The sequence below is a fragment of the Manis javanica genome, chromosome 9 (genome assembly GCF_040802235.1).
Source record: "Manis javanica isolate MJ-LG chromosome 9, MJ_LKY, whole genome shotgun sequence".
Lineage (NCBI taxonomy): Eukaryota > Metazoa > Chordata > Mammalia > Pholidota > Manidae > Manis > Manis javanica.
In genome coordinates, this window is record NC_133164.1 from 74,135,504 (window position 1) to 74,151,165 (window position 15,662).

At 36.5% G+C, this 15,662-nt stretch overlaps 1 protein-coding gene across 18 annotated transcripts in view; it reads left to right on the plus strand.

The window, feature by feature from the left end:
• The window catches only part of LOC108399920 (RCC1 and BTB domain-containing protein 1), a 123,737-nt gene extending 115,783 nt beyond the window's left edge, over positions 1-7,954 (plus strand). For 12 of the 18 annotated variants that reach the window (XM_073212790.1, XM_073212781.1, XM_073212782.1 and 9 more), the window contains one exon: positions 5,728-7,954. Coding sequence is in view for 14 of the 18 variants with exons in the window: in XM_073212781.1 (XP_073068882.1) it covers positions 5,728-5,868 (141 nt within the window). In the remaining 4 variants the exon portion in view is untranslated. Of the gene's footprint in view, positions 1-3,434; positions 3,480-4,738; positions 4,875-5,727 lie in introns of all 18 variants that reach the window. The other 6 variants (XR_012121139.1, XR_012121140.1, XM_073212791.1 and 3 more) reach the window with 6 other exon arrangements.
• Positions 7,955-15,662: the final 7,708 nt, after the last annotated feature.

Sequence of the window (15,662 nt, forward strand, 5' to 3'; positions counted from 1 at the left end):
GCGTGCAGGCAGGGTTTCTAATTCCTGCCCAGCTGCTGTGGAGCTCCAAGGTTGCCGTGGATGTGGCCAGCCTCAGGCTGCTCCTACAATATGGAGGAGCCTCATTGGAAAGGAAACGGGTGGGAGGCTGTTTATCGCCATGAGGGTCTCTGAGCTGCACTGCCGCCCAGGGGGTTAGGGTGCCTGGAGTTCCCTGGGATTCCCAGCTGCTGGGATAAGTGTCCTGAAATGCTTCTGTCCAGCTGTGGGGTCCCTGTCCCTTTAAGACTTTCATAAAGCACTTGCTTTTCTTTGTCCCAGGGGCACTGGCTGCGGGGGTCCTACTCACAGGTTTTACTGCTATGTAGTGCTGTCATTATCTAATTATAACACAAGTATTCATGTGTGAAGAATTTCTTCTGGGCTCCTTTTCATTTTGTTTGGTTGGTATTGCACTGGCTTGAATTCTTAATCTGGGATTCATGGATCTCTAGAGATTCTGTGAATGGGCTTTTGGGTGTTTGAAATTTGTGTTTAGTACACTTTTTTGAAGTTAAGAACCAAAGCGTCATCAGATTATAAGCTGCTCATAAGCAAGAACTTTATCTTCATCTCTGTACCCTGTAGTGCCTGGCACACAGCAGGCACTGGATAATGTTGGTTGAACTGAGTGCAGATTGTACCACCTGAAGGATGCAGTAAGGATTAGTGACCCAGAGGCTGGTCGGCTTTACAACTGCATAGAGAATGAATGATAGAGAGCAATAGTCTTGGAGTTCAAGAAGTCTAGATAAACTGTCCACCTTAAATAACACAATTAGCACATTCATAGAGGTATTTTGTCATCATCTGACCAAGCATAACAACTGATATCAGCTGTGGCCTTGGAGATGTGGAAGACAGACATTATTACACTTAGGGTTCAAAATGGACCATTATAGCTTATATTTTCAAAATGTACCCTATTTTTAGTTGAGATTATATTATGATTATAAATCTTTGATAAGGGCAAATATAGCTGACTTTGTGGCCTTACAACAGATGGAATGAGGATCAAAGTAGGTCATTTCTAATAGGAAGCAGAAGTATAGATTTTTTTCCTACCTTTTCTGTGATGTCAAGAGCTTCTTTATTAGAAATGCTGTTTCTTTAGATTTCATTACTACCCAGTGATACAATTTTAAATTGGTTGGTGCCTTACTATCAATTTGGTGATTGACTTTAGAATCTTACTGGTTTTCACTCCATACTCTTCCTTACTGCTAATGAGTTCCATACTCTTGGGGTTAGGATCTTGCTGACTAAAACCAATCAGAACCACCTGGGCAGAGGCAAATATCTCAGCTTTAATCATCGGAAATTTCTTTCTCACTTTCAGGTAACATCTTCCCCAGAAAGTACAGAAAAAGTGGTGGGCGACTTTTATCTATGCCAGTTGATAATTTCCTTTACTAGTTTTCATTTTTCTCATATCAAATGTAAACATATTGAAAACTTCCTTGAGACCACAAAATGCATGTGATTCCTCAGACTCTACCATAATATAGGTATATAGTTGGCACTCAAAAATAAGTCGAGTTGAATGAATGAATATATTTGAAACACCTCACCTTGAAGGTGTGCTTTCTAACAAATGTTAGAAACAAAATAAAATCAAAACCCCTCAAATACTACACAGTGTAAAAAAAAGTAGCAAATAGAAAACAGAAAGTCACTTCTTTCTTTCTAGGTTGTATTTTTTTAGGTTCTGAGAAGGAATTATAGAATTGAATTATGTACCTTTACATTTTATTTCCTTAATTGTAAATAAATAAAGTATTTATTATACAAAAACATAACACTTACTGTATATATTAGTTTATCAGCACTATTACTAAGATTGGAAATTAATTGCAGAACATTTATTTTTAGAAGCTCCATTTAAGGAGACTCAATGACTTTTTTGTCATTCTGTTGGGATGAAATGCTGAGAAGACAGACTACCTACCTGCTTCTCTTATTTGTTCTCCTTTCTGTAAAAGTTACTTGAGTTCCTACACACCCCCTTCTGACAATTTTGAAGCAAATATATGCACATAAAAGCAACAAAACTTATCTTGACTCAGGAGTTAGGAAGATTTTTTTAAGAAAGCTGATTGTTGTGGAACTCTTGCGTTATGACTGCATTGTCAAACTTCCTACATGTTTTAGTAAAGAGGAAAAGGAGCACTTAAAACATCCGTCTAGAAACCCAAATAAATGTTGACATCAAGGGAGAAACGTGAATAAAACATTGTCACAAGGTAGTTCTGTATCACGTTATAAAAATTTTGAAATGGTTCCATTTATGTGGTTTCTTAGGAAATTTTTGTTTTCTATGTATATTTGAACATTAGAAGCAGTTAAGTATTATTTGTTTAAACAGAGTAGAGAACTTTCCAGAAAATCCTACTTGCTAAGCAACTTGTGCCTTAAAATTTTGCTTTTGATGGGAAGCAATAAATGTGAGCCCAGGAATCTAATTCCAAAGTTGGTTTGTGATATGAGTATTGGATATGTTTATATTGGATAACTTTGTGCTGAAGCCAGATAGTTAGAATTTTTTTTTTCTTTAAAAGTTTCCCATGATCAGTAGGTTGTAGAGATTTTTGGGCGTAGTGAAAGAACCTTTATTTTTTCCCATAAGACATTTAAATATATTCTAACAAACAAAACCAAAAGATGTTAACCTGAAATATTTTGTATTTAATGTACAACAGAGTGAATTCTAGTCTTAACGGTTTTGGAGTTTTGTTTGATAATTATTTTAACAAGTTTGGACAGAGTTAGGTGTGTTTTACAATCTCTTGCCATCTGGAATATGTCTCAAGGGTTCCATATGACACAAAGACAGTGCTCTGGTCAAGTGGCCTTCCACAGGAAGTCTTAGCATTCAACAATTTTAGCTTCGGGATTTTAGGATTGGATAAAAACTCTTAAAGGCTCATTAGCATTTTTTAAAGGATGGATAGTAAAACCATCAATTCTCTGTTTTAACTCATTACTAAAGAAAATCTGTAGAAAAAAACCAACTTATTTTCAGAGTATGTATTGTGAATGGAATAATTTAAGTGTTTAAAAGTTTGGAATGAAATTATATATTTCAGAATAGAAATTTATTTTGATCTTGCTAATTATAACAAATCTGATATAAAGTGGTTCTGAGGCAAATCACATAAAATAATAATTTTACCACAAGATGTCATAAACATGGAATTTAGTTTCTAAATACCAAGAATGTGGTATTAGACCCCTGGAATTTATACCCTCTCTCACTTCCCTATCCCATGGGCCTTAAGATTATTTCATTCTTTTAGAACTTTTTTCATTCACTGGTCAAGTGAGTCACTTCATCTGTCCTGGAAATATATTTAAAGCTTAGCAGTCCTATTTCAGTTGACTTATTAGTTGGGTAAGACTATCATTTTCTTTTCTAGGTAAATGAAGATGTGATCATTTACAGAATGAGGTGAACAGATCATGTAGGTTCTTCAAATATTTAAAATTATCAGAAGGATGTTTATCTAATTCATACCTCAAAGGCAGACTGGCTCAAGACATTGGTTACTAAGTGAAGCTGCATGGCTGTTTCACACCCTGGTTCATGCAGATGAACTTGAAAATTCCAATTTCTCTCCCCAAGTGCATTCAGTGCTTCCTTTTCTCTAGATCTGCCTTAACCAAGGTTCATTTATTGAACAGCAGTTACTTACACAACCCAGATTTAGATTATTTTCAGTACTCTCTAGTTAGACTTTTATGTTTGAAATGGTTAAACCTTCTTGAGTACTGAAGTATCTCACCAATTCACACTATCTGTAGGGGAAGGGAAAGCAGTTTGATAGAAGTATTTTCATTGATGTATGAAATGATTTATAATTAGAAGCACCATTTGCATGTCTGTACTACAGAGAACAGTTCTTAAAAGTTTGTACTTAGGATGATCTCTACAGTTAGTAAGTTGAGTAAACTCACTTTTTCACATATACTAAAAATATCTTTAATTCCAAATTAGTAGACATAAGAAAGGTTTTACAATGCTGGAATTTAATGTACTGTTCTTTTCCTTTGAATTTGGAATTATATAATTAAAAATTAATATTTAAAGATCCATATCTGATGCATTATATGGTTTAAAGAATATTTCCAAGCTCATTACAGGTTATTTCTTCTATGTTATGTGTAGATATACTAGTTCTCTAGTTTTGATAAAATTAAAATACAACTTTTAAATTCCTGTGGAATATAATTTAGTCCGTCCCTAGAGCTATTTATTAATTATTGAGTTATAATACCAGGAGTAGTTTTTCTCTAATAATAATGTGAGAGGGAATGTTTTATATAGTTTAACATTTTAGCTTATAATACACAGAACATTCAGCTGTACTTGATCCCACTGGGAATCTCTTATTTAAAAACATGGATCCAGAGATTGCATTAACAATTCAAATGCATTTTGAATCATCTATAAAACAAAACTCTGGCAGCAGCTGGGTGATACATATGAGGCTGATTTTATCTCTTACTGGTTATGTGACTGGAGGGGAGCATCTTTCAGGTAGGAACAGAGGAACCCTGAGAAGAAGAAAGTATTTGTCTGCAGGGTCTGCACTGAGAGAGTAGAGAAGGGGTGTGTCTATATGTTTGGGCCCTTGTCCACTATGCCTAAAATTCTCATTTCACGGTGGCTGGAATGTGATAAGAGTTTCCTAGGTGATTTTCTTTTTTTTTCTTTTTTTAGGTATACACTCTTATGAAGGTTTCATATGAAAAACAATGTGGTTACTACATTCACCCATATTATTGAGGCCCCCGACCATATCCCATTGCAGTAGTGTGATTTGCTTTTATATACTTAGTTTTTGTATACATTCCAGGTACCTAACTAATTTAATGTGTGTTCTAACTTTTGAAGGAAGAACCAACACTGTTAGAGTTTTGCTGAGGATGAAAGGATGTATTAACACAGGCATAAGTAGATTTTTTAATTGTTCTGATTTGTCACTTGTCTGCTACTTTCCTTCTTAATGTTGGCATTTGGTGACTTCATTTGAAAAATCCAATCTCTGAGTATTCTTTTCTACATTGAATAGCTGAAAAATTAGTGTGATAGAAGTTGTATTTTCTCTGTGGCTTCAAAAATGTAAGCATTTTTGTATGGAGAGTATGAAAGTAATTTAAAGTCCTTGGAATTTTTTTTTTAATGTGTCATCTGAGGTTGACCACATTTCTTCATCACTTTTCTATTTCTTAAAGTCCTGTCTTAAACTAAATAACTCACATTTCAATTCTTTTCTGACTTCTTGAATGTGACAAAACATAATAAGGACTAAAGTTGATTTCAGCTTTTTAAGAATTGAAGAATTGTCATTCAGTATTAGTTTCAGGTGCATGCTTTCAGCTGTTTAAAACAGTTTGATTATGACTAGACAATGTGATGACCATGCAGAAACTCTGCCCCCATAGTGTGCGTGCGTGTGTGTGTGTGTTGTGAAGAGTTAGACTTGAAGTAGGGGAACCATTGTTTTTACTATATTTTGAGTAAATAGTTTGTGTTTTTCTGATACATATATTTGGTCACTTGTGTGCCTAGTTTGAGGTTTCTGGCCTCAAATATCTTTTCTAAGGGAGGGTGAGAGATATGGGGTGAGGGGTTTGAAGATCAGTAATTCAATTAAAGTTAATAAAAAAAGGCCTCTTCTTGTTTTTATTTTTGTCATGTGTGTCCAGGATTTAGAAGAATTCTGCTTTAAGTTTTGCATCAATCATTTGACAGAAGTTACACAGACTGCAGCATTTTGGCAAATGGATGGCCCTCTGCTAAAGGAATTTATTGCTAAAGCCAGTAAATGTGGAGCCTTTAAGAACTGAATCCCAAGGCTGCTGGGTTTGTGTGAGTGCTCTGGGGCACAGGTGAAGGTGTGTCGTTTGTGCTCTACAGGTGATATAATTCTGCAGGTAAAAAAGTTTTCAGGTTGTTTCTCCACATCTGAGACACAGTTTTCTGTGTAGGAATATATGAAGGATGTATGGCTTTTCCTGAACCCATTTGAAATAATTCTTTGTTTCCAGATATATGTATTTTAAATGTTACTGTAATTTGGCTAGAACACGTTAAAAGGGTGAAAGTTTAGCTGGCTGTTTTTTTTAGATTAGACTCTGGACTTGGAAAGGGGACATTTGTGGCAGCTCCCCTGGCTCACATATCAACAACCTTTTTGACACCAGGAGTTGGGACAGTTTGTGAATTGGGAGATAGTCAAAAAGTTCCCACCATGAATTAAAGATGCTAATTTGGGGGCTTGTTGAAATATGTGTTAGTTGCTCATTCAGTACCTTACTGTGAAGGAACAGTGAAGATCATTTGAGGCTTTTGTTTGTGTGGTTATACTGTTAATGACTTTAACTTCACAGTTTATCAAAATAATGAGTTTAATATGAGTTATACCTATTGAAATGATAGTTATATAAAGGTAAATTTCTAGGTTAGCCAGAATTCTTCTTAAGCACATAAAAACTAGTAATTTAGATCTTAAAAGTTCATAATGAAAGAAATTTCATTTGCACAAAGGTGAATATTTTATAAGTTGGAATCTCCAATGGTGTTTTATAAAGATAAAATTTGAAAATTCAAGTTTAAATTGCAACTGCCCACATTTTTCCCTATATGTACTAATCATTAAGAGGAAAATAATGACATATTCAATATATTCTTGTCTTCCTAAATTACAGCTGCTTTATCATCAGATCTGCTACATCTGACTCAAAAGAAGTGGTTCTTAAAACCAACTTTTGGACTTAATGGAATTAGTTGTATCTCTTGTATCTAGGCCAAATATCATCACAAATTTGCTTATTTGAAACTTCACCAGCTTTTTTTATTTTCCTCTTTCAGTTATGTTAGGTGTATAATACTTAACAAAATTAAACTTTGAAAATGGCTCGAAATTATTATTTTCCTGAAAAGGTCCAAATTTTTTAGGTTTGGTTGTAAAATGTGACTTTGGGAGGTAAGAGTGTTAAACTTTGAGTTTTATCATATCTACACATTGAGCTTGCTTTAAGAATATAGCTTTATTCTGCTCTCTGGCCCATGAACGTATTTCCATTTATGGGAACTCCCTTAGTGAATTCTGTTTGATGCTGAGAATGTCCCCCAGCTGAACTTGGAGGCTTAGTACATTTTCAGAGCCAAATTAGCAAGAGGATGAAGAGATGCAGCACCTACTATTTTTAGCAATGTTTTTAAGTGCGCTTAGAGGTTGAAGTGGGAGTGAGAGCCCAAACATAGGAATTCACTGGTAGGTGAAATATATAAAAAACCTAGAAGTCCTAGCCCCTTTTATGACCGTGTCACAAATTACTGAATCCCAATGAATTATTAGGTTAGAATTCGTTTTGCAACATGATAGGATTTTCTTACTAGGTTGATAAATGCACATTACTTTGTTGATTAGCTACAATGGGTAGTATTTGTAACAATCACTCTTCTGTAGGCTTTTGAACTGGACAAAACAAGAACTTCAGTATGTTTATTATTCTTACTTGAAAAAAAGCAAGCACAAAATAAAGGAGCAGATCCAATAAATGAACTATCTGTAGATAGTTCATTCAACAAACATTTACTGAGTTGCTAATATACATGAAGAACCACTTGTTATTAGATTAATAATTTGAGTGAGTATGTATGTAATGAAGAGAGGAATAAGTCCACTGAAAAATATTGGAGTATCTTTTTTTTAACACACTTATTTTTCTACTTGGTTTTGCTGTTAATCTTAGCAGGAGATAAAAACAATTCAAATTTTTTTCATCTTATATAAGAAAGCCAAAGTATTCCTATTAAAATAGTGCTATATGTCCTCTTGAACTTCTTACTGGAAAATTTTATACTCTACTATATAGGCTGTATTTATGTAATATTTAGAATGACATAATAAAGTAATCTGTTAATATACACACAGAGTTGTTTTTTTACCCCTTGAAAATCAAGAATGTGCAGCCTGAAAAAGGAAGGAAATTCTAACACATATTGCAACATGGGTGAACCATGGAAGATACTGTGCTAAGTGAAATAAGCCAGTCACAAGAGGGCAAATGCTATGTGAGGTACCTAGAGTGGTCAAATCCATAGAGACAGAAAGTAGAAAAATGGTTGCCAGGAGCTGGTGGGGAGGGAATGGAGAATTAATGTTTAATAGGTACACAGTTTGTTTTGCAAGATAAAGAGTTCTGGAGAGGGATGGTAGTGACAATAGCACAACAATATGACTACTTAGTGCCACTGAACTGGACACTTAAACATGGTTAGCATGGTACATTTTGTGTTGTATGTATTTTCCTAGAATTACAAAAAATCAGTACTGTGATTCTTAGCACTTACCAGGCTAAAAACAGGTACCAGCATGAACATGTCAACTGTTTTTCAACTATGCACATATGTATCCCCATAGAAATCCTTTAGTTTTATTCCTGCTGAGAGGGATTACAAGGAGACAGAGGTACTGAACAACACATTAGAACAGATAGACCTAACGGACATCTATAGAACACTCCACCCAAAAGCAGCAGGATACACATTCTTCTCAAGTGCACATGGAACATTTTCAAGAATATATCATATACTAGGCCACAAAAAGAGCCTCAGTAAATTAAAAAAGATTGAAATTGTACCAACCAGCTTCTCAGACCAAAAAGGTATGAAACCAGAAATAAATTATGCAAAGAAAACAAAAAAGCCCACAAACACAGAGGTTTAACAACATGCTCCTAAATAATCAATGGATCAATGACCAAATATAAACAGAGATCAAGCAATATGTGGAGACAGATGACAACAATAATTCAACACCACAAAATCTGTGGGACACAGCAAAGGCCGTACTAAGTGGGAAGTATATTGCAATACAGGCCTACCTCAGGAAAGAAGAACAAATCCCATATGAACAATCTAAACTCAGAATTAATGAAATTTAAGAAAGAAGAATAAGGCCCAAAGTCAGTAAAAGGAGGGACACAATAAAGATCAGACCAGAAATAAATAAAATCGAGAAGAATAAAACAATAGAAAGAATCAATAAAAGCAGGAGCTGGTTCTTTGGGAAAATAAACAAAATAGATAAGCCCCTAGCCAGACTTATCAGGAAAAAAGTCTACACATATAAAGAGAATCTGAAGTGAGAGAAAAAATCACTATGGATACCACAGAAATACAAAGAATTATGAGAGAATACTATGAAAAATTATATTCTAACAAATAGAAAAACCTAGAAGAAATAGACAACTTTCTAGAAAAGCACAACTTTCCAAGGCTGGCCCAGGAAGAAACAGAAAATATGAACACACTAATTACTAGCAATGAAATTGAATTGGTAATCAAAAAACTACCTAAGAAAAAAACTACTGGCCCAGATGTCTTCACTGCTAATTTTATCAAACGTTTAGTGAAGACCTAATACCCGTCCTCAAAGTTTTCCGTAAAGCAGAAGTGGAGGGAATACTTCCAAACTCATTCTATGAGGCCAGCATCCCTCTAATATCAAAACCAGGCAAAGACGGCACACACAAAAAATTACAGCCTAATATCCCTGATGAACATAGATGCAAAAATACCCAACAAAGTATTAGCCAATTGAATAAAAAAACATAAAAAATATGATCCATCATGACCAAGTAGGGTTTATTCCAGGGATGCAAGGATGGTACAATATTTGAAAATCAGCATCATACACCACATCAACAAAAGACAAAAACCACAAGATCATCTCCATAGATGCTGAAACAGCATTTGACAAAATTCAACATCATTCATGATAAAGTCTCAACAAAATGAGTATAGAGGGCAACTACCTCAACATAATAAAGGCAATATATGACAAACCCACAGCCAACATCACACTTAATGAGAAGCTGAAAGCTTTTCCTTTAAGATCAGAACAAGACAAGGATGACTACTTTCCCCACTTTTATTCAATATTGTCCTGGTGGTCCTAGCCACAACAATCAGACAGCACAAATAAATAAAATGCAACCAGACTGGTAAGGAAGAAGTCAAACTGTCCCTGTTTGCAAATGACATGATATTGTACATAAAAAACCCTAAAGAATCCACTCCAAAACTACTAGAACTAATATCTGAATTCAGCAAAGTTGCAGGATACAAAATTAATACACAGAAATCTGTTGCATTCCTATACTAATGATGAACTAGCAAAAAGAGAAATCAGGAAAACAATTCAATTCACAATTGCATCAAAAAGAATAAAATACTTAGGAATCAACCATTGTGGAAAGCAATAAGGTGGTTCCTCAATAAACTAAAATTAGAAATACCATTTGACCCAGGAACTCCATTCCTAGGAATTTACCCAAAGAAAACAATTCTCAGATTCAAAAAGACATATGCATTCCTATGTTTATCACAGCACTATTTACAATAGCAGAGATATGGAAGCAACCTAAGTGTCCATCAGTAGATGAATGAATAAAGAAGAGGTGGTACATATACACAATGGAATACTATTCAGCCATAAGAAAGAAGCAAATCCTACCATTTGCCACAACATGGATGGAGCTAGGGGGTATTATAGTCAGTGAAATAAGCCAGGTAGAAAAAGAAAAATACCAAATGATTTCCATCATTTGTGGAGTATAACAACATAGCAAAACTGAAGGAACAAAATAGTAGACTTAGACTCCAAGAAGGGACCTTCAGTTGCCATAGGGGAGGGTTGTGGGATGGCGGGTGGGGAGGGAGAGAGAAGGGGATTGAGGGGTATTACTAGTACACATGGTGTGAGGGTGGTTCGCAGGGAACACAATGTAGCACAGAGAAGACAAGTAGTGACTGTGTGGCACCTTACCATAGTGATGGACAGTGACTTCAAGGGGTATGGGTGGGACTTGATGATACAGGTGAATGTAGTAACCACATTGTAACTTTCATAAGAGTTTATATCAATGATACCTTAATTTTAAAAATTTAAAAATTAATGAACAAAAAGACATAATCCCTATCCTTAAGGAATGTTTAAATTATTAGGAGAGAGGAAAGATTTTTTGTAATGTTAATCCCTAAGCCTATTTGTACACAGCTTCTCATAATAGAGAGAACCTACTCGGGTTAATATAAGAAGCAGTTCTTCTGAAGATAATATTTGTTCAGTGTAGGGGAAAACAAAGGGCCTTTTAGCTTATTTCCAAAACAGCAGGTTAAGTGGTACAAGCAAAGGCATAGGAGGTGGGGGCTGAGGAGCCTTCCAGATAAGTTGGCAAGGGGAACATGTGTATCATGTTTCCCATGGTGCCAGGCATTGTGCCCTGTGCTTCATGTACTTTTTCTTTTTTAGTGCCCAGTTTTACAATAGTAAGTGACATAGCTAAAGTACACACCTGGTCTGTTTTTAAATTTGCCGAACACTTGCCTACTGTATGACTGCCATACATGTTCCATTGTGCCAAAATAACTACTATGAATGAAAAATTAAATTTGAAAGTAAAGCAAGGACAAAGGTTTTCTTTTAAATAGATATCATGAGATTGTTAACCTTAAAAATAAAACTTTCTGGAGGGATTCTAGGAAGATGCAGGAGAGAAATCACTGTGATGACCTCCCACATATACAGAAAGGTCAGCGGCTACCTAAATATAACTCACTAAAAATGACCAGCAGAACAGACTTTCCACAGGTAACAACAAAAGGCCACATCAAGAACAGTAGAGAGCAGAGCCACAATCAATTGGGATCCAAAACTTTTCCAACCCATAAGTGGGAAGGAATAGAGCTATGGAGTGGGGGAGGGGGTAAACTCCTACACCCAGCTCACACAGGCCTGGGGATCTGTACCAAATAAACATCCATAATATCTGGCTTTGTAAATCAGGGCTTAATGCCAGATCAGAAGGACTGTGGGAGACTGAGTCTCTACTTGGAGGATGGGCATACTGTGTCAGGTGGTCTGAGACCCAACATTGAAATAGCTGTTTGAAAGGAGATTTGTTGAATGACTTCAGAATGGTCTGCAGGAGCTTTCTCCAGGAGAAGAGCTGGTGATGCTTTTTTTGTTTCCTCCTTCTGCCTAGCTGACTGGATGCTTGTGGGAGCCAGTTCTGATACTCTCCACCTACTATGTCAGCACTACTTGCTCTGCCCCAGCATTCCCCTGCAGATTTGCCCCCACCCAAAATGCTCAGCCCAAGAGGTACCTCATCAAAGCTAGTACTGCCTTGGGGAGGGAAGGTGCAAGTGGCACCCACCACCATATTAGCTAGAACTATGCCTGGCCTTCCAGCCAGCTACATCTATAAGGAGTCTTGTAAACTAGTGCATCTGCAAGAGACATACTGGTCATTGCTGACAGCCAGGCAGAAGGCCAGCCTCATCTACCAGCCCACTCACAGCAGTTGTGGCTTAGCCATAACAAGAAGGCATACACAGATCACAGGGGCCACCCCTGGGGTGCCTGGCTCTGGTGACCAGGGTGTATTGTACATCTGGGCACCACAGGACTCCTATTACAGAAAACCACAGCTTTCAAGACCAGTATACATATTGCCAAGATGGCATCCTGCCCAAAGCAATTTACAGATTCAATGCATTCCTTATCAAAATACCAATGCATTTTTCAATAAACTAGAGCAAATAATCCTAAAATATATAGAACAAAAGACTGTGAATAGCCAAAGCAGTATTGGAAAAGAAGAACAAATCTGGAGGTATCATGATTAAAACAATATGGTACTGGCACAAGAACACATCAATGGAACAGAATAGCCCAGATATAAATACACACCTAATGGTCAGTTAACATATGACAAAGGAGGCAATATACAATGGGGAAAATACAATTTCTGCAGTAAATGGTGTTAGGAAAACTGGACAGCTACATGCAAGAGAATGAAACAATTACTGCCTAACACCATAAATGAAAGTAAAGTCCAGATGGATTAAAGACCTAAATAGACATGAAACCATAAAACTCTTGAAATAAAAAAGACAAAAACCTCTTGAACATAAGCATGAGCAATTGTTCTCTGGATACATCTTCCTGGGCAAGGGAAATAAAAGCAATAATAGACGGACTACGCCAAACTAAAAAGCTTCTGCACATCAAAGGAAACCAACAAAACAAAGGCAATCTACTGTATGGAAGAATATATTCACAAATTAAATATCTGAATAGAGGCTAACATTCAAAATAACTCATACAACTCAAGATGAAAAATTTTTAAGTGGACAGAAGATCTGAACAGGCACTTCCAAAGAAAGCATACAGATGGCCAAAAGGCACATCAAAAGATGTGCCATATCACTGATCATCAGGGAAATGCAAATCAAAAGCACAGTGAGATATCAACTCACACCCGTTAGAATGGCCTCTATCCAAAAGATGAAAAATAAGGGTTGGTGAGGATGTGGAGAAAAGAGAACTTCAGCACACTGTTAGTGGGAATGTAAATTGGTGCAGGAACTGTGGAAAGCAATATGGATATTCCTCCAAAAATAAAAAAAATAAGAATGCATGCAATGCAGTAATTCCACTTCTAAGAATTTACCCTAAGGAAACAAAATCTCTGACTCAAAAGGATATATGCACTATTATGTTTATTGTAGTATTATTTACAGTAGCCAAGATATGTAAGCAACTGAAATGTCCATTAATAGATGAATAAAGAAGAATGTGGTACATATATACAATACAGTATTATTCAGACATGAAAAAGAATGAAATCTTGCCATTTGTAACAACACAGATGGACCTAGAGGATATTAGGCTAAGTGAAATAACCAAGGCAGAGAAAGACAAAAATCATATGATTTCACTTATTAAGTGGAATCTAAAAATAGAAAACAAACAGCAATAAACTCACAGATGCTGAGAAGTTACCACAGGGGAGGTGTTGGGGTAGGTGAGTGAAATAGGTGAGAGAGATTAAGGGACATAAAATTTAATTGTAAATGAGACACGAGGATGAAAGTACAGCATAGAAAATAAAGTCAATACTGCAACATCTTTCTATGTTGACAGATAGTAGCTACAATAGTTGGATTGAACATTTAACACTGTAGATAACTGTCAAATCACTATGTTGTATACTTGAAATTGTATATCAACTATACTTCAGTTTTAAAAACTATTTTTAAAAAATCATCTGTGAAACTTTTAAGCAATGCACAAACACCAATAGCTACAATCCAGACTCACTGATTCATATTCTTCCAGACTGGATCTAGTCATATGTGTGATTTAAAAGCCCCCTCCCCCCAAATTCTTTTTCAATGTTATATATACTTGTGTGTGTGTGTGTATGTGTAAAGACCAGGAGATATAGCTGAACTACCTAATACATAGAAACAAACAGCCAAACAAAATGAAGTGGCAGAAGAAAATACTCGGACAAAATGCCAGAAAAAATGTTTAAGAAAAAAGGAGGGATAAACTCGAGGAGACTTTGAACAAATAAATAAAATTTTAAAATGGGCCAGTCAGGGATCTTGGGTTAAAGATGGCAGTGTGAGAGGTGAGACAGAGGCTTCTTTCTAAAACAAAATATAATATGAAAATATAATACAACTAATCCTCAGAGAGCAACAGGAAAGAGGACTGTACCAGACTGCATATACCTGGAGAAAAGAGCAGATCTCACAGAACAGAGTAACGTACCAAAGCTGTGGCCCGGCGGGACCCAAGCCCTTCCCCCACCCCAGCTCACCAGCAGGAGGAAGACAAACAGCAGGGGGGAGGGAATGGAGGCCTGGGATTGCTGAATACCTAACTCTGGAGATCTGCTCTGGGTGCACAAACCTACAGTTTCATGGTGCTTTCATGATATTCTCATGATTACAGGGTTGGAAAGGTAAGATGGGCAGAATTCCTGAAGAGACTGAGATTCCAGCCACTTGTGGAAAGCAGGGATCCATATCTGGCTGCTCTGGGTCAAAAGCTTACACCTATGTGCTCGGCCCACTGGTTCAAACAGTGGAGACAGGCATAGCAGCTGGGAAGCAGGGAACAGCTCTTTCCTCATGCCAAGCACCAATCCCACTCCCCTGCAATGCACGACATTGCTTCAGGGGCCGAGCAGCTCCAGAGAGTAGAGCTTCTGGACACTAGAGGGCACCATAAATATGAAATGCCAAAGGAACTTGGTACAGAGTAAAATGAATATAACCCTTGAGAAAGATGACATGGACCTCATGACTCTTCCTGAAAGGGAGTTGAAAATAAAAATCATTAACCTGCTCATGGAGGTACAGAAAGACATTCAAGAACTCAGGAATGAATTTTGGTCAGAGATCCAATTGTTGAGCACAATGGAGGGTATTGAAAGCAGATTGGATATGGTGGAGGAGACAATAAATGAAATAGAAACTAGACAAGAGGAATACAAAGAAGCTGAGGCACAGAGAGAAACAAGGATCTTTAAGAATGAAAGAATATTGAGAGAACTGTGTGACCAATCCAAACAACAATATTTGCATTACAGGAGTACCAGAAGAAGAGAAAGAGAAAGGGATAGAAAGTGTCTTTGAGGAGGTAATTCCTGAAAACTTCCCCAATCAGGGGAATGAGATAGTTTCTCAGGCAATGGAGATGCACAGATCTCACAACACAAGGGACCCAAGGAAGACAATACAAGACATATAGTAATTACAATGGCAAAGA